This window comes from Oryzias latipes, chromosome 17 (assembly GCF_002234675.1).
Source record: "Oryzias latipes chromosome 17, ASM223467v1".
Classification (NCBI taxonomy): domain Eukaryota; kingdom Metazoa; phylum Chordata; class Actinopteri; order Beloniformes; family Adrianichthyidae; genus Oryzias; species Oryzias latipes.
The window spans coordinates 12,664,510-12,692,177 of record NC_019875.2 but is presented as its reverse complement, the minus strand read 5'-3'; the positions used below and the strand labels follow the sequence as shown (position 1 = coordinate 12,692,177).

General features: G+C 45.6%; 2 protein-coding genes and 1 long non-coding RNA gene across 4 annotated transcripts; 2 read left to right on the top strand and 1 right to left on the bottom strand.

Annotated features, from left to right (window-relative positions):
- The first annotated feature begins 850 nt into the window (after positions 1-850).
- Positions 851-16,121, top strand: LOC101156437 (laminin subunit gamma-2). The gene is made up of 21 exons (XM_011486435.3): positions 851-972; positions 4,490-4,609; positions 5,879-5,996; positions 6,692-6,807; positions 6,889-7,020; positions 7,098-7,287; positions 7,451-7,563; positions 7,718-8,095; positions 9,163-9,240; positions 9,335-9,471; positions 9,571-9,727; positions 10,874-11,079; positions 11,427-11,506; positions 11,580-11,717; positions 11,795-11,939; positions 12,028-12,177; positions 14,314-14,428; positions 14,555-14,751; positions 14,823-14,981; positions 15,057-15,156; positions 15,298-16,121. The coding sequence occupies exons 1-21, from the start codon at positions 891-893 to the stop codon at positions 15,546-15,548; spliced, it is 3,162 nt and encodes a 1,053-aa protein (XP_011484737.1). The 5' UTR covers positions 851-890; the 3' UTR covers positions 15,549-16,121.
- LOC110016815 lies at positions 3,326-14,548 on the bottom strand. Its single transcript, XR_002292152.1, has 3 exons — positions 14,443-14,548; positions 6,496-6,562; positions 3,326-3,472 (listed from the first exon to the last, which is right to left on the bottom strand). It is a non-coding gene; the product is annotated as an uncharacterized LOC110016815 (long non-coding RNA).
- Positions 16,122-17,546: 1,425 nt separating the features above from the next.
- dhx9 (DExH-box helicase 9) lies at positions 17,547-27,584 on the top strand. Of its 2 annotated transcripts, XM_020710807.2 has the most exons (28): positions 17,547-17,644; positions 18,155-18,336; positions 18,407-18,547; positions 18,776-18,881; positions 18,954-19,108; positions 19,282-19,430; positions 20,037-20,083; positions 20,499-20,635; positions 20,715-20,804; positions 20,993-21,154; positions 21,243-21,320; positions 21,385-21,576; positions 22,936-23,077; positions 23,213-23,295; positions 23,367-23,523; positions 23,623-23,720; positions 23,791-24,004; positions 24,079-24,173; positions 24,242-24,315; positions 24,389-24,541; positions 24,616-24,776; positions 25,062-25,173; positions 25,251-25,412; positions 25,482-25,609; positions 25,699-25,928; positions 26,022-26,137; positions 26,823-27,023; positions 27,093-27,584. In XM_020710807.2, the coding sequence occupies exons 2-28, from the start codon at positions 18,226-18,228 to the stop codon at positions 27,448-27,450; spliced, it is 3,852 nt and encodes a 1,283-aa protein (XP_020566466.2). In that variant the 5' UTR covers positions 17,547-17,644; positions 18,155-18,225; the 3' UTR covers positions 27,451-27,584. The 2 variants fall into 2 exon arrangements, with proteins under 2 accessions (XP_020566466.2, XP_023820970.1); XM_023965202.1 differs by lacking the exons at positions 17,547-17,644; positions 18,155-18,336; positions 18,407-18,547; positions 18,776-18,881; positions 18,954-19,108 and adding an exon at positions 19,891-19,950 and having other exon boundaries at positions 19,376-19,430.
- Positions 27,585-27,668: the final 84 nt, after the last annotated feature.

Genomic DNA, 27,668 nt, shown 5'->3' with positions numbered 1-27,668 from the left:
ATGTCCCACTCTTTAGGACAAAATTGAATATTGAAATTAGCTATAAACACTCATGTCAAATATTCAAGTTTTGTCTTAAAGCAAGTGGTTACATTTCACAGAAGATTTACTTGAAAGGTAGTTTTGTCTTTTATCAAGTATAAAAAGATGAACTAGAAATTGGACAAAAATGCTTTGTGGTATTTTATGCTTTCTGTAGTGTTTTTGATGCATGCTCATCGATTCTAGCACAGTTCACTATTGGGAAAAGAAGACAGAGCTAAAAAATCTAAAATATTCCTTTGAAGGGAAGAAAGTCCATCCATCCATCCATCCATTCATCCATCATCCATCCATCCAGGCTCAGGGATGCTGAAGCCTCGACCAGCCATTGGAAAGGATTACACTCTGGACAGGTCACCTGACCAACACAGGGCCACCTGAAGACAACACAACTACACAGGACAATTAGAGTCTTAGAGTCACCAATCAAATCATAAAGCATGAGATTGGACTCTGGAAGGAAGATGGAGTGCTGAGAAAAAAACGCATCCGAAAGAAGACCTCTACACAAGTCCCAGCTGGGATTTGAACTCTAATGTGGGAGAGTGCTGACCACTACATCAATGAACCCCGGACGTCTGCATTTCTCCTCATTCTCCTGCTTTGTCTCATGTTAAGTCAGCTATGATGCGCACGCGTCTGTCCGCGTGGGCATTCAGTAAACAGCGCCGTGTGTTTTCTGCGCAGCTGAGTGGTGTCTGGGGTGAAGTAGCGGCCGCATGCACGCGCCCCGCCCGTCACAACCTTTGTTTGCTGAGTCAAAGGTGAGTAAGGCAAGCAGGTCGGTGCGCGCGCGGCGTCTCAGAGGCGTTATAAGCGGTGTTCTGCGGCTGCGCGCTGATTCAAGCATGAAGAACGGCGGTGGCCTCGTTCTTCTCTGCGCTCTGGCAGCCGCGCTCTGCGCCGCGCACCACGCGCACGGACTCACCTGTAAGTCTACAAACTTCTCTCACTTAAACAAAACGTTTGTTTTTCTGTTTTCTCAACTCTCTGCTGAGTCTGACATAGTACTAGAGTAACGCAGGATTACTGTGATACTCTTTTTCTGACGCCTGAACTCAGAATCAGAGAAGTTAACATTTAGAGGCTCTTTTTTTCATGATTGAGTCAAATCAGGAGGTGCTCTTCAAGTCTTCACCCTCCTATTCATTTCCACATCTTCCTCTACATCTCTTGCTCTTCTTCTACACCTTCTTGTTTTTGGAAATTAAATGTTTGTCAGAGCAGAGCTAAGATGGAAAGATGCGTAAATGAAGCTGGTCTCACTAAGAGGTAATAAAATGTTATTTTTATGCTTCTTTAATCTTGGAAATCAAAGAAGTTAAAAGTCCTGGACAAAGAAAACGATGGCAGTGAGTGACCTAAATGTTTGAAAATGTTCCATTTGGTGCTAAAATAAAGATTATTTGAAGAGGAAATTTAAAAAAAGTGTGTAAACTGAAATGTTAAAAAACTAATTAAATATCACTAAACACTGAAATGTATTTAAAAGAGTAGCCCACCTAAGCCAACATAAACTGGAGGAAATGAGCACTTTTAATGTTAAAAAGGGCTTAGATTGTTGCTAAACATTCAAACACATCTAATAATATCTGATGATAATCATTCAAATGTTCAAGAATTTGTTTACATAAAAAAGACAAAAAGAACAAAAGAAAATGTGAAAGGAAGCTATAAAAACCTGTGATAATATGTTTATTTTGACTTAAGAATGCTAAAGTGTTGCTTAAAACTATTTTTTCTGAGGAAATAATGTGTAGGGCCGATAAAACTCACAATAATTAGCATTTTAAAAGTCTAATACAAGGTAAAGTTGTTCATTTTGAAACAGTAATCCAGGCGTTCATCACGTCCCGGCTGGATTACTGTCATTCTCATTATTTTGGACTCATCTCTCTCACGTCTCCAACTTGTTCAAAATGCAATCACCCGTCTTCTGGTTGGAGGAGAGAAGAAAGAGACCACATCATGCTGATTTTAGCATCGCTCCACTAGCTGCCTGCATTGTAGGGTTCAGTTTCAGATTCTTTTATTTGTTTTTATCTTCACATGGTCTTGCCCCGCTGTACCTTTCTGAGCTTCTCTCTCTTTACTCGCCAGCCTGGTGCCTCAGATCAGCGGATCAGCTGCTTCTGGAGGCACCGAGGTCCAGACGGAAGCTCAGAGGGGACAGAGCTTTTGTGGTCGCTGCTCCAAAGCTTTGGAACTCTTTGCTGCTGCCTATAAGAGAAGCTTCATCACTAAAACCCCTTTGAAAACTTATTTTTATGCTCTGGCTATTAATCCAACATGAGACTTGTGTTATTTTAGTTTTATTCTACTGTTCTTATGGTCTTTATCTCCTTATATTTACCGTAATATTGTGTTTTTCGTGTTTTCGTGTTGTTTTCTTTTATTTCTTGTGTTCAGCACTTTGTGTGAACTGCTGTTGTATGAAGGTTCTATATAAAGTTGAATTGAATTGAATTAAAGTTGTTGCTAAAAAGAAAACAGTTAAAGTGAAATTTATCCAAAATCCAAACAAAAAAGATGTGTAGAAAAAATAAAATAAATAAAATGTATCTAAGAATGTATGTATCTAACACTGCAGCTTAAACTGATGGTAATTATTATTTTAAGTTTATTTTGTTTAACATTTACTTTTGAAAGAAGACAATGTTTAAATTACATTATAATGAACACCTTTAATGTTAAGATTGTTCCTAAACAAAGAAAATGTTAAAAAAACAAGAAAAAATATTTGTAGGGCAGCTGAAAACTAATAATAATGATATGGAGCGGATTAAATGTTGGAAAATGCTTGAATTGGTGCTTGAAACCTAAATATTACTAAAAACGTATAAGAAAAAATGTATACTCCACTGAAAACTAATGATAAACAGGACTCTATTGTTTAGAAAAGGGCTAAATTGTTGCTTAACACTAAAAGATTTCTTAGGAAATACAGCACAAAGGATGTCGGTGAAAAGTGTAATGAGCATTTAAAAGGTTAAAAAATGATAAAAGAATTAAGAATAGATAGAAAAAGATAAAATTGCTTTAAATGTATAAAAAATAGAAGCTAATTGTTACTAGACACCAAAATGTATCCAAAGTTAAGACAAAAATGTGCCGTTTAGCTGAAAACTGATGGTATTTAGCAAATTTAAAGGTCTAGAAATGTTCAAGTTGTAGCTAAGCTCCAACACTTGAGGAAAAATAGTTAAACAAACGAAAAAAAGTTTAAAGAAGCTGAAAACTGATAATGAGTGCATACATGGTCAAAAGAATGAAGGACTTCAGGTGAAATTGCTTCTGTCAAACTTTCTTTAGCTCCAAGGTTCCAATTCCTCACAGGTGACTCATAGGCGCCGCTCTGCTCAGGCTGATGTTTTAGGAAGTGTGACAGGTCGGCAGGAGATGTTCAAACTGCAGAGAAACAAGCTGCTGCCTGTAGATAGACAGACAGACAGGAAGAACCTCATGAGTCAAGATCTTTTTCAGTTTAAAATGTTTTTAAAAAAAATCACTGAACAAGATCAATGTTACATTTTGACACAAACGTTGTGATTAAGAGGTTACATTTGCTACCTAGATGTTTACATTTGTTCGTTTTATTGTCTTTCAGGATGTCAGGCTTGCAGTTCAGGTCTCATTTCAAGCCGATCATGATTCACCATTATGTTTAGTCTTTGGGTTCTGGGAACTGTTCTTGAGCTTAACACAAAGGCCAAAAACACCTAATACCATGATATATGACATATGATTTCCCAGCAGGCCAAACTGCAACAAGTTTGCAGTTTTCAAGACACCAGAATAAAGGTAGAAGTCTGAGGGAATGTAACAGCCCGTCTCAAAATGACGTGCACGGTTTAATCGAGGCCAGCTGGAGGCAGATTGATTGGATTCAGAGCCTCAAAGATGGCAACGCTATAGTCAAAAATTCATGTGTCCATGGGCAACACATCTTGCGAGGTCATATCCAGGCAAAGTCATACTAAAGTCTTTGATACCTGCTTTATGTTCAGCAAAGAGTTGGGTTGCACATGGGCGTCTGCAGCTCACTGCTCCTAAATGTGGAGAACAAATCTTCCACACATTTAATGGGACTTTATGTCTATTTGTGGGACTTTTATGTGAACTTTATGGGTCTCTTCATCTTTGTATGTTTCTGTCGATGGCATGTCAAAAAGATTATCACCTGTTCAAGAAAGAGCCTCAGAAATGACGGGAAACAGTGGAGGAAATACAATCTATGCAGGGGATGATGCACTTTTTAGGAACCCAAAGGTCACACATACAACAAACACTGAACAAAACTGTTTTGCTTCAAGTCTGATCAACAAGAATTTACCATTCTCTTACTCAAAGTCAAACTTTTGAGCAGACAAGTTCAGACGCTGTTAGAGCAAGAAAACTGTTTCCAAAAGGGATATAAAGTTTCCTGTGTCTGCTGCTGCCTCCACAGGGCGCCACTCCCAGCACTGTCAGTGGGATGGGTGGGGCCTGCGGTGCAAACAATGCAAAGACGGCTTCTACCTGCAGGGGCCAGGACTGAGCTGCACTCCCTGCAACTGTCACCCAACAGGTGAGACACACACATACTCATTCTAACTGGACTGATGAACTCTGACGTCACCCAGACACGTTGGTGGCTTTCAGGTGACACCACTGTCTCAGCGAAACGCCACCTTTACAGGCAGAAAGCTGCAGATGTCTAAGTCGTTAAGCTAATGAATGTCAAAATCAGTTTGCCTACAAAAACAATAAAAACCTGTTGAACAATAAAATGTCCTCAGGCTGTCAGAGGAATCGCAATCTCCTGTCTGATAAAGCTGTGACTCTTATTTACATCATGAATGTTTACCTAATCCCTTCCAGATTACAGCATTGCTGACCACCCTGAATTAAAAAACCCACATCTGTGCCTTTCTGCTGCCATGTAGGTGCTGTAATGGATGGAAACATTACTAAAGTCCAGCAATGATTGAAGAGACTTGGAAGTTTCTGGAGGCGCTAAAATTGGGCCATCAACCCAAAAGTTTCTCCCAACATATTAAATTTTTGATTTGATTTGGATTTTTATCAGATTTGATGTGAATAATTTTGTTTTAAGCATTAATTGTAGTGAAAACAAAAGCAAATCACACTGATTTATCAAACTCATTACAGAAATGATGAAATGCATAGATACATAAAAAACAGACATACAAAACTTTAAGAAAATTGTTACAATTTTAAAATTGATTACAAAACTAAACAAAATAATCTGACCAGAGTTTGCTGCTATATACTTAATATCAGATTTAAACGGCCACCTGGTTTCATGGCTGAAATCAATGGATAAGAGCTTTCTCCACCCACCTCAGTCATATTCTGTAAATTGGTGATTTAGTAGGACAAAATCAGAGTTTAATAAGGCCACCACCACCCACCGGGCCAGAGACGGTCCTGGCTAGTTTGGCGCCCTGGGCAAAACACTGGACGGTGATTTGCCGTCATTATAGCAGCAAGTTGACACTATAGTAGGAGCGTTCTAGCGCAAAGACTTGTTTTGGTTTTTTGGCCGCTTCTGCGCCCCTTACAAGATTGCGCCCTAGGCGACCGCCCACATTGCCCATGGGAAAAACCGCCACTGCACCGGGCTATAAATACGTTTTCTTTTGGTGATTTTATAACATGGGAGTCAATGTTTCCTCCTGAAACCAGCCCCTAGTGGGCTTTTGAGGAACTGCAACATTTCAACTTCTTAGTTTGCTTCAAATCCAGGAAGAGTTGGTGGAGAATTGGTGATAATACAACTGTCCTTACTTCATGACAAAGACTTCACACCCTAACTGCTGTGTTTAACCTGCAGGGGCCATCAGCGCCACCTGTGACAGCAAGGGGCGCTGCAGCTGCAAAGACGGCGTCGCTGGAGAAAAATGCGACCGCTGCACCAATGGAATAATGGGTCTGAATGGATGTTCATCAAGGTGAGAAAAGGGAAGCTCACCACTAAAGCTCCAGCTGAATCTAAAACCAGAACCCCCCCCCCAAAACCTGGACAGATCAGATCTCCTGCCACTAAAAATGAACTGGACTTGTTCTGGGCTAAATTCTGTTTATTTTTAATTGTGATGGAAGTCCACAATGAGAGAAAACTCCCTTTCCCTGCCTTGGACCTGCTTCTAAACAGACACTAACTCTTTGCTGGACCAGAGCAAAGAGCCTCTTTGGGTTGGTCAGGTGAATAAGTTGGAGAAGAGTTTTGGAACACTGAATCTTCCATCCTGGTAGAAAAAAAATCATAAACAAATTTGGTCTGAAGAGGCAATCATTTCTGTGATGGATCTCTGAAAATCCAAACAACTTGGTACCCACATTCTCTCTGTTTTACATAAACAGATGATGGTTCATCTCTGGAAGAACAGGCTAGAAGAACAAAAGAACTTTTGAGAACACAATGAATAGCTCAATGTTTCTGGATCATACCTGAGCTTTTCTTCTGCACGCAGTCGTCTTGGCGCTGACTCAGCTGTCTGTAAGAATCAAACAGCTTCTGTGGAGGAAAAGAATGGAACCATCTAAGAACCAAACCAGAACCAGTTCATGTTAATTAAGTGGGAAAGGGTAAAAATAGAGCCTCTATAGTTGTGGACTCTGACGTCTTGTTTTTCATGTTTTCCAGGCGTCAGCTCAGAGAGGATTCTGGGAATTTACCGTGTTTCTGCTATGGACACAGTAGTCTGTGTTCAACACAATCTGGTTTCTCAGTCCACAACATCAGTTCCACCTTCACCTCCGGTAACCATGGAGCTTCTAAGCTTTCTCTTGACTGCATGCCCTTTCACTGGAAAAGCACCAAAACTGTGGGATGTGTTTCAGGTTCTGAGGGTTGGAAGGTGACCACAGCGGAAGGTGACCCCCCCCGTGACGTTCTCTTTCGCTGGTCACCCAAACACCAGGACCTGGAGGTGATTTCCAAAGAAAGTTTGCCCATTTACCTAAGCGTGCCAGGTGAGACCAGCTCTGCATTCTCCATGTCTCTGTTCATTTTCCCCTAATGTCATCCTGATGGATCGTTTGTCCTCCAGACTCATACCTGGGCAACCAGCTGCTGAGCTATGCTCAGAACTTCTCCTTTCTGCTGCGATTGGACCGTGGAGTACGTCGCCCATCAGCTGCTGACGTGATTCTAGAAGGCGCTGGTTTGAAGGTGTCAGCCTCGCTAGGGGACCTGAGCTCCGTCGTGCCTTGTAGTCAGAAGATTGGCTATAGCTTCAGGTCAGCCTGAAAGTCCACCATAGTTGATAAATGAGAGAGATGAGGATTCATCTCCCTGATGAATCTGATAGACGCTATGTCCTGCAGATAATTAGATGATCATTAGACTGGGCTGTTATATCCACACTGACTCCCACGATGTTCATAAATGTTTGCTGAACAGGCTGGACCAGCAGCTTGGCAGCGGATGGAGGCCTCCACTTTCCTCCTTCCAGTTCCAGAAGCTTCTCCAGAACCTCACAGCCATCAGGATCCGGGCTACGTTTGGAGAAGCTGGTGAGCTCTTTTTTTTTCTTTATTTCTACCTCTGGTCTGGTTTTCTTCATTCAAATGTTTTTCTTTTCTGCTCACAAAGTGACACTTTTATCCTCTGACTCATTAGGGACAGGGATCGTGTGCTCTTATGAAATTCTTGATTTCCTCTTTTCAGGACGGGGTTACCTGGATAACGTGAATCTAGTTTCGGCCCGACGTGGAGCTGGTGTCCCGGCCCGGTGGGTGCAGACCTGTATCTGCCCTCCGGGACATGAGGGCGACTCGTGTGAGCGCTGCTCAGCCGGGTTCAGGCGCAGCATCCCTGCGGATGGAGCATTCAGTCCCTGCAAGCTTGGTGGCTACGACTCGGAGAACCCGGACCATTTCTCTGCAGATGAGACGCCCACAATGCAGCGCTGCCAATCAGGGTTTTACAGAGACCCAAGGCAAGGGGGCTTCTGTGTGCAGTGTCCCTGCGCAGAAGGGGAGTCCTGCTCACTGCCTCCTGGTTCGGTTTACCCTCGATGTGACCGCTGCCCACCAGGAACCAGCGGTGAGTCCAGACTTCCAGAATTGCTGAAAGCTTCAGTTTCACACGAGCACCTCATCCAGAGGGTTTTTCCTCAACAGAAAACACAGACACGATCAAAAAGAACTCACTCCAGCTACAAATTCAATTACGCCACATCTAATGTTGGCCATGGCGCTGAGGTAAAGCTGTCAACCTCTACTCAGAGGATCAGGTTCAGTTCCCACCTTGCCAACCCATGTGTCAAAGTGTTGAAATGTTATTGGGCTAGACACTGAACCCTAGATTGATCCTGATACAGGTTGGTGCCAGTGTAAGTCGCCATCAGTGTGTGAATATGTGTGTGCATGGGTAGATGGGAGTTGGACTGTGGAATGCCTCGGGCTATACGACTTTATGGCATTTACCATTTTAAAATGTTTTGAGAGACTCCCGTTCCTCTAGGTCACTGTGGAGGTACTTGTAGAACTAATTTCCTCTATACTTCTCTCCCTCCCCTTCCACCCCCCAAAAAAATCTACCACCTTTCTTATTTTCCATCTGTCCCTGTGAGGTACCTGGATCGGGTTAGTTTAGCCTATCAGATGCTCGAATGTCCAGATTCAGAAAGGAATCATGGCTCAGAATGAACAAAACGGTAGACCTGAAGGTCTTTGAAGTCCTAACTGTGAGGCTGAGCTTCAGTCTGAAGCCATTCATCCACAATCTTTTGTTAGCATGAATGTTTGAGAGAAAGTCTGTCCTGACTGCAGAAGGGCAGAAGATCACGACAATGAGAAGAGCAACACATTCAGAGGTTTTTTTCACAGAAACAAGAAAGGATAACAACAGCTTTAAAGAAAGAAGTAAAAACTTTAAATATCATTCTAAGACATTTAAAGGGGGGGGGAGTCATCAGCATAAAACAGCGTGTTTCTGTGGGGATGAATGACTGGGGAGAAGCAAACTGGAACAGAACCTGGTGGAACACCATCATTGACTCTGGTTTGGAAGGAGGACTCATGGACCTCTTACTAAACTCTGCTAATGATTAGCAAAGGAGAGCATTTAAGCGCCGAGCCCATGTGCTCATGCATTGATTTTGTTTCCAGGTCCTGGATGTGACACTTGTCAGGAAGGATTTTTTGGCGACCCGGCCAGTTCCACAGGCGAACGGCGACCCTGCAAACGTGAGATCACATTTGTCTTTAGGTTGTTCACACGTTTCCTGTTTACAGTTTTGACTGAGCTGACGCTTTGTGAACCTTCCTGTTTTTTGGGCAGCCTGTAACTGTGACGCTCAAGGAGCTGAGTCCAAACAGTGCGACACGTTTGGCCGCTGTACCTGCAGGCTGGGCTTTGAGGGTCCAACATGCCGCAGGGCTAGTTGTCCCGCATGTTTCAGCCCAGTTCAAGCAAAGGTGAGTCAGTCACCTGAAGACAGGAGCATCTCTGACAAGAGTGCCTAAGCTTTGCAGGAGGCGTGGCCTATCTGTAGCACCTGTCTGATTGTGTTTCAGTTGGAGGAGAACACCGCCAAACTGGCTGAGCTGGAGAGTCTGTTACCAGACCAGGACACTGGTCCAAGACCAGCTGACTCTGCCAAGATGGAGGCTGCCCTGAAGGTCACAGGGGAGCTGCTGAAACGCCTGGAGGAGACGGCAGAGGAGCTGAAAGGTGTGTGTGTGGGGGGGGCGCACACACATGACAGACACAACTACAAACACTCACATACTAGAAACATGCAAACAGCCTACAAGTAGACAAACAAACAGACGTACAAACATAGAGCCCCATAGTTGTGTAGTGGTTGGCACTCTAACCTCACAAATAGTAAGGTTCAAATCCCGGTTGGGTCCTTTCTGTCTGTTCAGAGTTTGCATGTCCTCCGGTTTTCTCCGGGCACTCTAGCTTCTTCACACAGTCCAAATAGTGATGGAAAGCCTAATAGTAACTGAGGAGGCTCCAACATCCCTAAGACCCTGAACGGGAATAAACAGGTATGGAAAATGGAGGGATGGATGGATTCATGGATAACGGTAGATGGAATCTTACAAACAGACATATGACCAGAACAGACACACAAATAGGTGCAGAAACACACAAACAGATGACAAGCATCATTTATACTGTTAATTTTGTAATGTTTACAACATAAAAGACATCACTGAAAGTAATGACATCCATATGACTAACCCAGCATCAATCAGACTGTTCACTAACTCACTTTTTATGTTCTACTGATACAATATTTGTGATTTTAGCATAGATTTCATTGTCAATATTTCATTTAGGATTTTGGCATCATTTTTTTTATTCTTACAGCTATCTTAGTCTTTTGAGCTACAGGAGCATTTAGCTTGTTTGGTATTGTTTGCTGTTGTTCAGCTTTTTGTGTTGCAAAGTCTTTGGCTACTTTAGCATTAATCTTCTCTGTGATAATAATTTTTGCCGTTGTTTTGTCTTCACCTGCTTCCTCTCAAGTGCAAGTTTGTTATTTAGTTGTGTTTTCATGTTATATTTTTTATATCAGCACAGGATTTATCGATGCCCTGTGTTTCCATTTCATTTTAGTTGTGCACACACATGTAATTAATTTAGATTAGCTACCGATGTAGCATTCAGAATTGTTTTTTTACTTAAGATGTATTGATTAATAATAGATTGTTGGTTGTAACTATTTTAAATCCTAATGTAATGATCCAAATGTTCACTCCTCAGATGTTGTTCCAGTTGTAACTTCTGCCTCTAGTGGATGTTAGAGGAACTGCAGCTGAGCACTTTTAGTCCTAATTCAAACTCTTCTATTCTTTTATTCAATAGAAATAGAGAAAGGACTGCAGGGTCGACTGTCGTCTGTGAGAAAGACTCGGTTGACTGAGAGGCAGGACATCCGGGACATTGCTCGTGAGGTCGACACCATTGTAAAACAACGACAGACTTACGAGACAAAGGTGAAGGAGGTGCAGGCACTGATGGAGGTGATGGGACGGAAGATGGAAGAGGCCAAGTCAAAACTCAGATCAGTCGTAAGGATTCACACAGATGCACGTCACAGCTAAACTCAAGTGAAGAAATTATGTAAACAGATTCAAGCAGAAAAGACAAAATGTGTTAACCCCTTCATGCTTGAGTTTCTTTCCATTTATTTATAAAAATATTCTTTAGTGTTTTTTTCCATTTCAAGGTGATGCTAAACTTAGAGTCCTGGATGACATGGAACTAGCTACATATGGCATGAAGGGTTAAAGTTATTGGTGCCAAATGTTGGTCAATGAGTTTTAAAGATTTTCAGTTTTTTTCTAAAGCCAGTCATAAGCAGACTCCTGTTGGCAGGAGCATGAGGACTAAAGTCATCTCCAATGTTTCCTGGTAGGAAGTTCCAGTTAGCGACGCTCCACTAAGTCCAAACAACCTGACTTCTCTCGTGCCAAAAGCCTCCAGCCTGGCTGACCAGTGAGTAATGATGAAAGACAGATTTGTGTTTAACGTCTTCGCCGCCCTGACCTTTGATCTCTCCATCCACTAGACACCAGAAAAAGGCAAACGCTGTGGAACAAACGGCCAACGAGGCGCTGAGCGACTCAGAGAAGAGTCTGGCTCTGCTGAGGACTCTGACAAACCGAGAGAACAAAGTCAAGGAGCTGATCGGGGATCTGAAAGCACTGTGAGCTGTTGATTCCACCTGACACAAAAACATTGTGGAGAAAAATGTGTTATTGAGGAAAATACCTGTTTTTTTAGGTACGATCAGAATTTGGCTGAGGTCAAGATTTTGGAGAAGGAGGCGAGCCGGCTGAGCGACGCAGCCACAGAGGAGAGCAGAATGGCTGACGGCATGTTGAAAGACATCGCCATCATGGAAGGGAGAATCCTGGGATCAGGAAAGGTAACAGCTGCTTTCATTTGTTTGTCTCTTTTTGGTGTTGATGATCATTTGTTCTGTCTTTAACACCATAAACATTCATGATGCTCAGGAGCAGATAGACACCTTGGCAGCCAGGCTGGAAGGGACAAAGGAGGCGGTGAAGAGGAACATCTCAGACCTGGAGGATCTGCAGACTGAGGTGCAACAAGACCAGGCTGCAGTTGAAGACCTGCTGGATGAAGGCAGAGACGGCCTCAAGGTAGGAAACCACCATCACTGATGAAGCGTCTGAGCCTAACACGCCTGATCTAGTCTCAAAATCTGGAGACAGCACAGCGTACAAACACGCCCGCTATGACCTCCAGAAGTCCATCAAAGCTGCCAAAAGGAACTACAGTCAGAAAATTGAAAGCTGCCACAGGGAAACCAACACAAGAGGCCTGTGGCAGGGGATCAAATCCATCACCAACTACAAGACAAACACCAGCAGATCAGAGTTCCAGAGTAACATCCTACCAGACAGCCTTAACAGCTTCTACGCAAGGTTCGACCAGAACAACAAAGAGGTCCCCCAAAAGACCTCCTGGGCCCCAGAAGAGGCTGCGCTGCAGGTGTCTCACAAACAGGTCCTCAGGGCCCTGAAGCAGGTGAACCCACACAAGGCGACGGGACCGGACCACGTTTCACCAAGGGTTCTAAAAGCCTGTGCGGAGCAGCTAGCAGAGGTGTACACAGACATCTTCAACCTCTCGCTATCGCAGGAAACAGTGCCCCGTATCTTCAAGTCCTCTGTGATCGTGCCGGTCCCGAAGAAAACACACGTCGCAGCGATGAACGACCTTAGACCCGTGGCTCTCACCCCTGCAGCAATGAAATGTCTGGAAAAGCTGGTTCTGTCCCACATCAACTCCCTGGTCGACGAATCAGTAGACCCCCACCAGTTCGCCTACCGCCCCAACAGATCAGCAGAAGATGCGGTGGCACTGGCACTTCACTCCACCCTGCAACATCTGGACACCAAGAACACGTACGCCCGGATTCTGTTCCTGGAATACAGCTCTGCCTTCAACACCATCAGGCCCCTGAAGCTGACTGATAAACTCGCAGATCTGGGAATACCAACACCCACCAGAAACTGGATCCTTGACTTTCTCACTGACCGACCACAGGTGGTGAGGATGGGAAAGCAGGTCTCTGCTGAGCTGACAGTTAGCACCGGTACACCACTTGGGTGCTGCCTCAGTCCAAAGCTCTTCTCACTTTACACCCACGACTGCACCTCCCCCGACTCCAACAACATCATCATTAAGTATGCAGACGACACAACCGTCCTCGGCCTCATCAGAGGAGGGGACGAGTCTGCATACAGAGACCTTGTGCACAGGATCACCATCTACGGAGAGGACAACGACCTTGTTCTCAACGTAGAGAAAACAAAAGAGATAATCGTGGACTACAGAAGGAAAGCACCGCCACATCAACCGCTCATCATCAACGGGACTGTGGTGGAGCGGACCGACTGCCACCGGTTCCTTGGTCTGCAGATCACAAACAGCCTCAGCTGGGAAAGAAACACTGTTGCCACAGTGAAGAAAGCCCAGCAGAGGCTGTACTTCATCAGGCTGCTGAAGAAGGCCGGTCTCAAGCGCCGGACCCTCACCCAAGCCTACAGGGGGCTTGTGGAAAGCATCCTCACAAGCGGACTAACAGCCTGGTTCGGTAACACCACCTTAAAAGAGAAGAAGATGCTGCAGAGGGTCATTAATACAGCTGGAAAAATCATAGGTTGCAACCTTCCATCCATGGACACCATCTACAAACAGCGCTGCAGGAGGAGAGTGACTAAGATCATCAGAGACAGACACCACCCTGCTCATGGACTGATCCAATGCGTGGACTCAGGCCACAACCTCAGGCGTCGCAGGCCTGAAAGCATCCACGCACACACCACACGCTTCCACGACAGCTTCTTCCCAGCTGCAATCAGAATGCTGGCAAAGGACATCAGAGAGAGAAGACTGGACTAAATTACTAAGTGCAATAAACAATAATATGTGCAATAATTCTATGTGCAATAATGCTACTGTACAGATTGGGTCTCTGCAATATTCATTATCATATTTTACTGATATTTATATTTTATACACCATGTAAATTTGTTGTCTAATTTTGACTTTTAACTTTATTCTATTTATTTTTATTTTCTTTATTATTTCTTCTTCAAATTTTTCTTTTGTCCTTTTTTAACTTATCCTGACATGAGAGATGCCAAAGAAAAATTCCGATGTACCGCATGTGCAAACGGCAATAAAACTTGAATCTTCTTCTCTGAGCTTTAAAAGGCTCACGTCTCTGCTAAGCAACCTACAACAAAAGGACGATTTTCTCTGTGCAGGAGTTTAACAAGCTGCTGGACAGAGTCAACGCTGCCAAGGCTGTGATGGAGGACGCCCTTAAACGCATCACCAGTAACAACAATGAGCTTGACAGCGCCCTCAACGGCCTGCAAGGTAGAAGTGCTCACCATGGAACTGACACGTGTCCTTCAGCAGAGATGGAGATGATACTGCGTCATGTTGTGCTGAGCCACTGGAAAATAAGTCGGTGTGTCATGAGTCGTCCTTTCTTCTGTGCAGACTTCGAGCAGCAGGTGGATGGCAGCAAGACTCTGGCTGATGATGCCACCAAACGTCTCCCAGCAATAAACGCCACCATCCAAAAGGCTGCTGGGAACAACGCCTTGACTCAGTCTGTGCTGACAAACGTGTCTGCAGATCACAGCGATGCACTAGAAGCTATCAACGCGCTAAAGGGCCTACTCAGCAGCGTGAAGGTGGGAGACGCACGCGACACTTGAAGCTAGTAGTGTGTGGACAAGCAAACAGCTTTGTGTTGATGCTTCAGGAAAGCGTTGGAAATCTGCCGGATCACTCCAGCTTGGGAGGAGGAGTCGCCAGCCTCAGCACGGAGGCAATAGACCTGAAGACGGCGGCAGACCAGACAGCTAGAGGCCTGGAAGCAGATCTGAATGAGGCCGGAGCGTTAAAGGATGATGCAGAGGAGGTAAATTTCCACGCAGGCACCACCCTCCCACCCTCCCCTTGTGGAGTGACGTCATTAGAGATGCTTCTTCTGCAGGTGGCTGTGGGAGCGGCTGCAGCTTCAGACAAAGCCAAGCGTGGCAGAGACGCAGTGGCTCTAACTCTGCAGGACATCAACACCCTGCTGGCTGACATGGGTGAGTCACTGTCACTTTTGTGACAAAAGGACAAACACATTGCAGTGCGCTGCAAGTGAGTGTTTTTATCCAGCAGGGGGCGGTAGACAGAGTCCCTACCATCTCTGGTAGCACCTCTGTGACTTAATGTCTTCTCCTCAGATCGTTCTGCTGTGGGTGATGATCAGCTGAAGCAGCTGGAGGACTCGCTGTCTAGAGTTCGGGAGGAGGTGCACGGCCGTCTCAGGTCCCGGCTGCAGGACATGCGGGAGCAGGAGGACGCTCAGCGCCGCCAGCTGTCTGGGATCAGCATGGACTTGGACCGGCTCCTCGCCGACGTTGCTAACCTGGAGGAGATCCTGAATTCGGTCCCCAGTGGCTGCTACAACACCGCCCCCATCGAGGAGGCCTGAACGGCGCCCCTCCTTGGAGGAGGAACTGAAGATGAAATGAAAAAGTCTCCAATATTTTGCACAAAAATATGATCTCTCTTTGTCTTAGCCAAACTTCTTCGCCAGGTGTTGCCTTCACTGTCTCATGGAAATGTCAGTTTCAAAATGATCTGGTTTGCTGTTCTCTGATTCTGGCACCTGATTTTACAGCAGCAGATGAGAGAACTGTTGATAAATCTGAATTTGTTATTTATTCAAAGCTTGAAAGAAGATTTCAGAAAAGGCAATATTTCAGAGGAAGAGATTTATTCATGGAAGAAGATTTCAAAAGATTGAAAAGATGCTTCTCTAACAGGAATAAGCATCTGATTACAGAAAAAAATAAGAAAAACCAATTCAAATGTTCAAAACTGAATTAAGATTCCTTTGTTGAAGAAGGAAAATTCTGTGTGGACTTCTGAATCTCTTTTATGGTTTCTAACCGAAGCAGTAATTTCTCCTTCCTGCTTCTTTTCTTTGTCATGTTGTTATAGAGTTTTTACCTGATCTGTATTATTTCAGAGCCAAATAAATGAAAGTATCATTGTTTTTCTAGTCTGTTGGTTGGATCAGTGTTTGAATCTGAAAAGAAAAGACAGAATATGTAAGATGGGGCTTTAGAACAAGACACACTGGTTTCACCGTCTCTGTGACTACAGCAGGTTTCTGCCAGAGCCTCTACAGGCGTTTATGGCTACTCTGCTCAGCGACTGACCACCTCAAAAAACTGGATATGGATAGAGAAAGCGTGGTTTTCTCTCCTGTGAGGTTCCTGTCTACAGCAGTAAACAAAGAGCAGCAAAAATGTGCAATTCTATTTCATACTATTGGTTTTATCAGGACTATAAACAGGACAGATTTTCTGTAGATTCTGTAGATTAAATCTTCGGTTGACACTGAAAAAATAAAAATGAAATAAAAATCTATGGTTTTAAGCTAATAAACCTTACAATGCAGGTCATGTTACAGCTATGTCATTTTATAAGAGAGATCTGGTTTTTTCTTAAATTAAAATCAGATGAGAAGTTTAGAAATTAGACAAGGATTTGGTCATTTGAAGATTTTTGTTTTATAAAAATAAACTGATTTGTTAAAACAAAATTTATTCGTGAGAAAAACAATGGAACATCCCACGTAACAAAATAAAAGGTTTTTGTTGACTTGATTTAAAATATAATTTACATTTGGAGTCCATATTTCGTGCTCCAAATATGAATCACACAGAAGCAAGATTAATATTTCCATAGTTGTTACTCGAAATTTGAACTTCTGATTGTTTATGGAACTTACATAAATGCTGAATTGAATTCATGAAGGAGAAATTGTGAAAAATTTTCATTTATTCATTTATTCATTCATTCATTCGTTCGTTCATTCATTTGTTCATTCATTCATTCGTTCGTTCATTCATTCATTCGTTCATTCATTTGTTCATTCATTCATTCGTTCTTTCATTCATTCATTCATTCATTCATTCATTCGTTCGTTCATTCATTTGTTCATTCATTCATTCGTTCGTTCATTCATTCATTCATTTATTCATTCATTCATTCGTTAATTCATTCATTCATTCATTCATTCATTCATTCATTCATCTTCTTCCGTTTGCTCCCTTTCGGGGTCACGGGGCTGCCAGAACCTATCTCGGCCACTTGTGGGCGAAGGCAGGGGGCACCCTGGACAGGTCGCCAGTCTCTCGCAGGGTTGGAATAATTTTAATAATTTAAATTTGATTACAGCAACAACAACAAAAACTTACACTGATTTTATGAATGTTTATGACACAGTGGCCACTTATAATCCTTGTGGACAATGGGTTGATGTTAACCACAATGTAATTTGAGTAAAGGAAACCAACTAGAGTGACAAAAGACAGAAATCTAGTTCTCATCCCAGTAGAATAAAAAAAATCATCATGCAGAGGGGCGTTGATAAAAAAGGATCAACTCACTGCCAGGAGCTAACAGTTCATTTCACCTCCAGAACAGAGGGTGGCGCTGTTGCGCGGTAGAAGAGTTCAAAGCTTCCGCTGTTGCCGCTTTGCAGGAATCTGCACTGCAGACTTGACTGAGCGGACGGTAGGTGTTGAATGTAGTCGTTGATGTTAGAATGAAAATGTTTGCTTTTTTAATATTTATTTTGCATACGTACTTCGTGTCTTACTGGCGTTAGTTAGTTTAGCCTCAATGCGTCTGTCAACGTTTACACCGGTTGATGAATGAAGCTAACGTTAGCATACTAGCATTTTCGTTGTAGTTGTCTCAGTTGCAACTGATGATTCAATGTGGGATCAATTGGGGAAAAATATTGCATGGAGGATCACATTATTGCTTGATGATAGGAGCTGCACGTGGCTAGCTGAAGTATAAAAACGGTCAAACATTTCCCCCGTGACTTAGTAACGTTAGTGTTGTTATCGTTTCTCCCTGTGTGTGTGTCGGCGCACATATGTTTTTCTGTTTAGGGTTTCTTTTACGACACGCACGCAGGCAGCGGTTTACTGTAGCTTCCTGAACAACACTGTATGTTTTGATGTGACGCCTGCCAGTGATTCTGCGGTTGTTCAGAGCCACCTCTGTGTTTTACAGGCAACACTAAGGGACCAGGGCACACCTGAAGCTCGCAGGTAAAGCCCACGCGGAGCTGGAAGCTCGCCACTATGGCGGACATCAAGAATTTCCTGTACGCCTGGTGTGGAAAGAAAAAGCTGACTCCCAACTACGAAATCCGGGCGGCGGGCAACAAAAACCGGCAGAAGTTCATGTGTGAGGTCGGTCTGCATTCACAGCCAGCTGGTTTGTAACCAGACTCTCCCGTAACGTCTCTGTTTGCTCCTGAAGGTGCGGGTGGATGGCTTCACCTATGTGGGGATGGGAAACTCCACCAGCAAGAAGGATGCTCAGACCAACGCCGCCAGGGACTTTGTCAACTATCTGGTCCGAGTCGGGGAGATGAAGGCTGAAGAGGTTCCAGCTCTGGGGGTCAGAAAGCTTTTTTTTACGCTTTTTTAAAGGAGATGTAAAAACAAAGCAAACCAGAGGAACATCTTTCCAATCAATAGAGCATCCAGCTATGTTCAGGCCAGAACAGAAAACCATTTAGAAAGTCAAGATCCATAAAGACTGGGAGACTGCAAGGATTAGTCAAAAGTTTACCAGTGGGCAGCGAACACTTAACCGGAACTGACGGCCTTTTGTTGTTCTACCCAGGCCGTGGCTCCAGAACCCAACCAGCCCGAAGGACCTCCGGGAAGCTTCGGAACCCTCCCAGCCAGCGGGCCGCTGCCCCCCCACCTGGTGGTGAAGGTGGAGAAAGGTTTGAGCCGAACACACCTAACCTGCTGCTCCCTGACTTCAGTCCTCTTCATCCTGTGGTTTCTGTTTTCAGAGGCTGATGCCTTCATCAATGCACCTCCAGGACAGACTGAACAAGGGTTCCCTCCTAGAGGTGGCAATGGGGGAGGAGGAGGAGGGGCTGAGTGGGACAGAGGAGCCAACCTGAAGGAGTACTACGCCCGGAGGGATGAGCAGGAGGCTCAAGCGGTACTGGAGCCAGCTATGTGCCATGAAGCTGCTTTTCAAGAAGATCCCGGTCCTTTTGAGCTGTGTTGTCACATGTTGCAGTCACATGACTGTGACAACATTAGGCGGCTTCATAACAGGTGGGACTGCTCTGCCTTAGTACCGGTCCCACTAATGCGGCTCTCCTGTTGTAGACGCTGGAATCCGAGGAGGTAGACCTGAATGCAAACTTGCACGGAAACTGGACCCTGGAGAACGCCAAGGCCCGTCTCAACCGGTTCTTCCAGCAGGAGAAGATCACCTCCGAGTACACGTACAGCCAAGTGGGACCCGATCACAACAGGTCTGGATCAGCGCTCCCCTACAAGCCGTCTGACCAGATCCAGCCTGACGAGCCCAGGTCTCTCGTCAGTCTGGATCTGGTCTTTTCTGCTGTTCAGATCTGTCAGGTGGGGGTGGGAGAGTGGGGTATTGACAAATGAACTCTAATTAAAAAGCTGCAGCTTCTCGGGTTGGTAAATGTTTCCTCTGAAAGGGGCCACACTCCTGGGCCCGCCGCTCACTGGTAGCACCTGTGTGTTTTTCTGCCGGACTGCTGCAAACCCAGAGAGCTCCTGCGTGTGCCGGCTACACCGGAGAGCCCTCACAGCCACATGCTCAACTCAAAGCCTGCAGAGCGACACTAGAACTCACGACCACGCTGAGGAAATACATGGGGATGGCGTTTAGGTTCTCTAAAGCCCCCCCATGGGTGCAGCTCCGTGGTCTCTGGTCGTGATTTGTGGTGTTGCTCTTCATTGTAGGCTTTAAAACCTGAAAGTCTGGCAGAAAAACGCCCAGGTTTCTTTCTGAGGACACATCAGGTGAGTCTGCTCCTGAGGGATGCTTGGCTTTAGGCTTTTACTTTGAAAGGCACGGGATGTAACTCTGCCATGTTATTTGTCTGCAGGAGCTTCATAGCAGAGATGCAGCTGTTCGTGAGGAAGCTCGGCAGAAGTAAGTTTTGACATGTCTGTACATGAGACCACAGAGACGGTTCTGTGCTGAGATTCTTTACGCTTATTTTAGCAGAGCCAGTAAATAGAAATTGGTGCTTTCCTTAACAAATAGAAAACCTTTTCTCTTGTGTTTTAAGTATCAGAAAGCTTGTATTTTTTAGCATTTTGAAATTTTTCTTAAAACTAAATGACAAAAGACTAATACCGGCAGAAACCAATTCTTTTAATAAATATGAAACAAACGAATCACCCCTCAAATAGGAATAGTTTACTTTCTCCCGCCCCATTGTGCCTTCAACCCTGTTGAGGTGGATGCAACAAAAACCAATCGATTTTGATTCGTTACTGCTGTGCAGAATCCTACGGGTGATGTCAGAGATGACTCCGCCCCTTTTGTGCTGTGTTGTTTACAGAGATCACGGCCCGCGAACACGGATCTAACAAGAAGCTGGCAGCGCAGTCGTGCGCGCTGTCGTTGGTGCGACAGCTGTACCACCTGGGGGTGCTGGAGGCGTACACCGGGGTCACCAAGAAGAGGGAAGGCGAGACGGTGGGAGTTTGTTTTAAATAAAATCCTTTAAAGCAGAAATAAGCACGGATGAAGGTTTGACTCTTTCTGTCATGTCCAGCTGGAGCCGTACGACGTGAACGTGTCTCCTGACCTGCAGCTGCAGCTGAATACTGTGGCCAAGGAGCTCGGAGTCGAGATCCCCCCACCGGTGAGTTCTAGAAGTTCTCTGAAGCTCTGTGCAGCTGGGGATGATCTGATGATCCCTGGGCTCATTCCAGTCTTTAGACAGTCTTTAGTGTGGGCTTTTTCTGCGGTGAACTGTAGATGCTGTTCCCCCTTCTGCCTGTGGGGGCAGTAAATGTGGGTCTAGTTGACATGGATGCTTGTGTCTTTTAGCCTGAAGACCCCAGCTGCCCAGTGTCTCTGATTCAGGGGAAGATCAACACGTTCGAGCCATCGACGCGTCAGAACAGTGCCGGCGTCGTGCCCTGGTCCCCCCCGCAGGTTAACTGGAACCCCTGGACTAGCAGCAACATTGATGAGGGCCCGCTGGCTTTTGTAAGGCTTTTTCCTGCCGCTCTGGAAGACCTCAGAGTCTGAGCAGACACTGACACCATCGTGTCTAAATGTCGTTCCCTCTTTCTAGTGCACCCCTGAGCAGATCAGCGAGGACTTGCGCAATGAGCTGATGTACCAGCTGGAGCACGACGACTCTCTGCAGAAGGTCAGTCCCGCTTTATTGGCGCTCAGGCGGTGCTCTGCACTCTGACTGACGCCGTGTTGTTTAGATCCTGGCAGAGCGCGATCAGCTGCCCGTCAAACAGTTTGAGGACGAGATCATGGGGGCCCTGGAGAGCAACCCGGTGGTGATCATCAGAGGAGCCACAGGCTGCGGCAAAACCACGCAGGTTCCTCAGTACATCCTGGACCACTTCATCAAAGGAGGGAGGGCGTCTGACTGCAACATTGTGGTCACCCAGGTAACGGAACACAGCTGAGAGATGCCCGTGGTCCCTAGCCATGCTTATGTGCTGCACAGAATGCTAATTATCTGAAAGAACTGAGACTGCTAAAGAAAAACCTTTCTAAACAATTACACATTTAGCCAAAAATTATTTATTTTTATGTCAAAAACAGAACTTGATCAAATGCTTAAATACTGACTTTTAATCTCCAGATGCTAACTTTGAAGCCAAAAATATGAAATGTTCTGCTACCATTACTTAATCATAAGAACGGTGAGCAAAAATCCCAGAATCACACGGGGGAATCTAGTGAAGGACCTGCAGAGAGCCGGGACTGAAGTAACAAAGGCTACCATCTAGGCCTGCACAGTATACCGCAAATTTATCGTTATCGCAATATCAAGCTGTGCAATATGCATGTCGCAAAAGACTGCAAATTTGTAATAAATGGTTACCTTAGATGTGGCCAAACAATCTTATGGCAGCTTGAAGTGTTTAATGGATTGAAAGAATCCCTTTCTGCATTTGACCAATCAGATGGACCCCTTCACGTTGTTAACTAATCGGATGGCGCCCTATTATGTTGTATGTTCGCCTCCTATGTCAACAAGGGTCATTTGTAGTATAATTTTTAAGCTGTTGTAATGGAATGGGAATAATATTTTTGATTGCTTTGCTAATTGTTTAAATACCGCAAATTATATCGTTATCGCAATATTAATTACTAATATCGCATATCGCGAGTTTTCTTCATATCGTGCAGCCCTACTACCATCAGTAACACACTGTGCCACCAGGAACTCAAATCCTGCCGTGCCAGACGTGTCCCCCTGGTAAAGCCAGTACATGTGCAGACCCGTCTCTATTACTAGAGAGCATTTGGTTGATCCAGAAGACAATTGGGAGAATGTCCTGTGGTCAGATGAGACCAAAATAGAATTTTTTTGGTAAGAACTCCAATCATTGTGTTTGGAGGAGAAAGAACACCATAGCTACTGTAGGGCATGGGGGTGGAAACATCATGCTTTGGGGCTATTTTTGATGAATGAATAGGGCCATGTATTGTCAGATTTTGAGTGAAAACCTCCTATCAGAAAGGGTATTGAAGATGAAATGAGAATCTAAATAAAACCAAGTAAACCTATTGGGTCTCAAACCCCCTTTTTTTTTCTTCTCAGCTGAACTTTGGTCGTTCTGACCCACCTTTGGTCATTAACATTTTTCATGTGTAAGCCCTGCAGAAAAGCTTTTGCAGTTCTTACAGCAGTGCACATGAGACTGTTGTTGCCATGAAGACTGTGATTTTCTGTTTTGCACCATACTGTCGTGCTCTGGCTAAGAGTTCACATGCACAATCTACTGTTGTGTCTGCAGCCCCGTCGGATCAGCGCCGTCTCTGTGGCCGAGCGAGTCGCCTATGAGAGAGCAGAGGATCTTGGGAAAAGTTGTGGCTACAGCGTGCGCTTTGAGTCTGTGCTGCCCCGTCCCCATGCTAGCATCATGTTTTGCACTGTGGGTGCGTGAACACCTCAAATTTCCCGACCCAATAATGCCCTTTAAACTCAGTCGAATGAATTCTAAGCAGTTTCCTTATTTTAGGATTCCTCCAGCCTTTCCTCTCTTGAATGTGGTCTTTGATTGGCTCTTTCAGGCGTTCTGCTGCGGAAGCTGGAAGCTGGAATCCGAGGAATCAGCCACGTCATCGTGGACGAGATCCACGAGAGAGACATCAATGTGAGTTCCCGTTCAAAGTCGCCATGGGTGCGATCCACACGAGGGCGCTCTCATTGTGTGTGTGCCTACAGACGGACTTCCTCATGGTGGTGCTCAGAGACGTGGTCCAGACCTTCCCCGACGTCCGCATCCTCCTGATGTCAGCCACCATCGACACCAGCATGTTCAGAGAGTATTTCTTCAACTGTCCCATCATCGAGGTGTTCGGACGCACCTTCCCTGTTCAAGGTTCCTCTTTGAATTTCAGAAACCTGAAGTCCTCAGTTCCTCGATTTTAACACGAGAACTACAGGAAATCTAAGTGTTTATGAGATTTTGTTCTTTTAGAGTATTTTCTGGAAGACTGCATCCAGATGACCAACTTCGTTCCCCCGCCGATGGACCGGAAGAAAAAGGCTAAAGACGAGGAGGGAGGAGAGGAAGATGTAAGAAACTTTCTTTAGGAGTGGGCGTGTCTGTGGACGAGATCTCATGTGCATCGTGCTGCCTCTGCAGACCAACTGTAACCTGATCTGTGGGCCTGAGTACACACCCCAGACCAAGAACACCATGGGGCAGATGACCGAGAAGGAGACGTCCTTCGAGCTGGTGGAGGCGCTGCTGAAATACATTGAGACCCTGAAAGTTTCCGGGGCTGTGCTCGTCTTCCTCCCGGGCTGGAACCTCATCTTCTCCATGCAGAGACACCTGGAGACCAACCCGCACTTTGGTCTGTGCACCACCTCTGTCCACACCTGTCCTCCTTTCAGGAGCCTGTCATTAAACGTGGCGGTCGTTTTTCAGGGAGCAATCGATACCGGATCTTGCCGCTACATTCTCAGGTTCCACGCGAGGAGCAGAGGAGGGTGTTTGACCCCGTTCCTGATGATGTCACCAAGGTGGGTAGTGTGTAAGCGTGTAAAACAGGAAGATGTGCTCTATGTCTGACTCCTCCCTGCCGTCGCAGGTCATCCTTTCCACCAACATCGCAGAGACCAGCATCACCATCAACGATGTCGTCTACGTCATCGACTCTTGCAAGTAAGTGCTGCGCCCTGTCATCCGGTCAGCTCGCTTCCTCAGGTTAACGCCGGCGTTGCTCTCATTCCAACAGGCAGAAGGTGAAGCTTTTCACCTCCCACAACAACATGACCAACTACGCCACTGTGTGGGCTTCCAAGACCAACCTGGAGCAGAGGAAGGGGCGAGCTGGCAGGGTCCGGCCCGGGTTCTGCTTCCACATGTGTAGCCGGGCTCGCTTTGACAAGTATGTTCAAGCTGTGCCGCCCCTTCGTGTCACGTCTGTTTGCTGGTTTTGACTGTGTGTGTGTTGGTCTGCAGGTTAGAGACTCACATGACTCCAGAGATTTTCAGAACCCCGCTGCACGAAGTCGCTCTGAGCATCAAGCTGCTGCGTCTCGGCAGCATCGGGCACTTCCTGTCTAAGGCTATCGAGCCGCCGCCGCTCGACGCCGTCATAGAGGCCGAGCACACGTTAAGAGGTGAGGACCTGTTCCAGGGTGCCATTTGCTAGCATAACACAAAAGTGGATCTATTTAATGAGTCTGTGTGATATACTGCCACTTCCTGTGTCATGCTGTCACTTCCTTTGTGACATAATACTCCTTAGTGTGTCATAGTAACACTTCCTGCATTAGGTGCCACTGCTTCTTGTGTCCGTCTTTTGGACTAACCTGCCAGGCTTTTCAACCTAAACAGAACCTGTTCTCTTTGGACTGGCTTCTGTTTGGCTGTTCGGATTTCTGAGGATGTTTTTTTTGTTCCAGAGCTGGATGCTCTTGATAGCAACGATGAGCTCACCCCTCTGGGTCGGATTCTGGCCCGGCTGCCTATCGAGCCTCGACTGGGGAAGATGATGATCATGGGCTGCATATTTCAGTCAGTCTCTACTCTCAGAACTGCTGCCTGCCTGTTTGCTTCAGAGTCTGGTTCAGTTCTTGTGTGTCTCCCCGCAGCGTTGGAGATGCCGTCTGCACAATCTCCGCCGCCTCCTGCTTCCCAGAACCCTTCATCAGTGACGGAAAACGCCTCGGATTCGTCCACAGGAACTTCTCTGGCAGCCGCTTTTCGGACCACGTGGCTCTGCTGGCTGTCTTCCAGGCCTGGGATGATGTCAGGTTTGTGGGGGAGCAGGCGCCAGCTCTGCTGTGATTGGACAATTTCTCATCACCATTTCTACCATTTAGGGTCAACGGCGAGGATGCAGAGATCCGCTTCTGCGAGCACAAACGTCTGAACATGTCCACTCTGAGAATGACTTGGGAGGCCAAAGTCCAGCTGAAGGACATCCTAGTGAACTCTGGATTCCCTGAAGGTACCTGAATGCACCACAAAGTGTCAGCAAACACAACGCGGTTGTCATTGAACGTGACATGACTTTCACTTGCGTCTCTGGCCTTGCAGAGTGTCTGATGAAGCAGATGTTTAACACGATTGAACCTGACAACAACCTGGATTTGGTGATTTCTCTCCTAACCTTTGGCTCATACCCCAACGTCTGCTACCACAAGGAGAAGAGGAAGATCCTGACCACAGAGGGGCGCAACGCCCTCATCCACAAGTCCTCCGTCAACTGTCCTTTCAGCAGCCATGACATCAAGTACCCATCGCCCTTCTTCGTCTTCAGTGAGAAGGTGGGAAGGTTCTCCAAACCTGTTCAGTTCTGCTGATTCCGATTGGACCTTCAGAACCTGGATCTTTTTACCAGTGCACACATTGTGTTCCAGATCCGAACCAGAGCGATCTCTGCTAAAGGCATGACTCTGGTCAGCCCTCTGCAGCTGCTGCTCTTCGCCTGTAAGAAAATAAGCTCAAACGGAGAAATCGTCGAGCTGGACGACTGGTGAGGATCTTCAGCTCTCTGCGCATCATGCTAGGTTCACACGGCCCTCGGAAACGCACATTCAGGCTACCACTTCCAATGACATGTCAATATAAACCGGTTTATATGTGTTTTAACTGTGCTAATGCTAGCCCAGGAATGTAACTTTAATTTTAAATTTATAATGAAGATGAATCACATTTGGTTGAACATGTTTGAAGGTTGTGAGGATAATAAAACTAAAGTCTCTAAACTTTCTCATATGACTAATTATCGCCTATATTTAGTAGATAAAAGTAGATTTTTTTTTCTAGTTAATAGTTGCACTATTTTTACTTGATTGTTCAAGTTTACAGAAGTGCTCTAAGTCTTAAATGATAAAATAATGTTAATGAAATAAAAATATAGGAAATTGTTATCTGCCTATTAAATTTGTTCATTCATTTTTAAAAACATTTTACAAAAGTATTTGATCAGGGCTCGGAATCAGCAGATACTCAGGATCGGATCAGGCCCTAAAAACCGGATGGGGACATCCCTAGAACAGAGTGAACAGCGTTTACAGAAAGCACATTCGTGAAGACGCGACACATGCCCAGTGTGGACGTAGCTTCAGGGTCTGAGATTTGGCTGCAGAAGAACACTTGGAGTTCAGTTTTGGTTCTTAAGGCCCTCCAAGTTTGAGCTGAACATTGAATGTCTGCAGGATCAAGCTCAGGATCCCACATGAGGTGGCCGGGGCCGTGGCTGCACTGAGGGCGGGGCTTGAGGCTTTAGTGGTGGAGGTGACCAAAGACCCGGAGTACATCAACCAGATGGATCAAAGCAACACGCGCCTGCTGAACGCCATCAGATACGTGTCCAAGCCGTCTGCCGCCGGACTCAACCTCATGAACACCAGTCAAAGGTACCAGAACCAGAACTAGAACCAGAACCAGGCTTTATCCAGAATCTGACCAAATCTTTGTCCCTGCAGGATGGGAGATGGACCACGGCCCCCCAAGATGGCCCGCCTTGATAGAGGAGGGGGCTACAGAGGAGGAGGCTTCCAGGGAGGTGGTGGGGGTTACAGAGGAGGAGGATATGGCGGCAACAGCTGGGGAGGAGGGGGGTACAGAGGTGGTGGAGGGGGTTATCGAGGAGGGGGGGGCTACCGAGGAGGAGGAGGTGGAGGCTACAGAGGGGGAGGAGGTGGAGGCTACAGAGGAGATGGAGGCTACCGCGGGGGAGGAGGGGGAGGCTACCGCGGGGGGGGTTATGGAGGGGGAGACGGAGGTTATGGAGGCGGCGGGGGTTACAGGGGGGGTGGCGGAGGTTATAGAGGAGGGTATTAATTTTCAGAAGAATTGCTCTGTGTTTGTGATGCAGCTCGATGTTTTGATAAATGTTTGTCAAGTAGAGGGAAGGTCAGCTGATCTGTTTAAGTTTATGATAAAGCTCTCAAATAAACGATTTTTCCTGAACACAGCACCCGTGTGACCAGTTTCTCTTCCCACTATTGACTGTATACTAGAACTGGACTGAGTGAGTGAGGACGACATCACCCATAGAA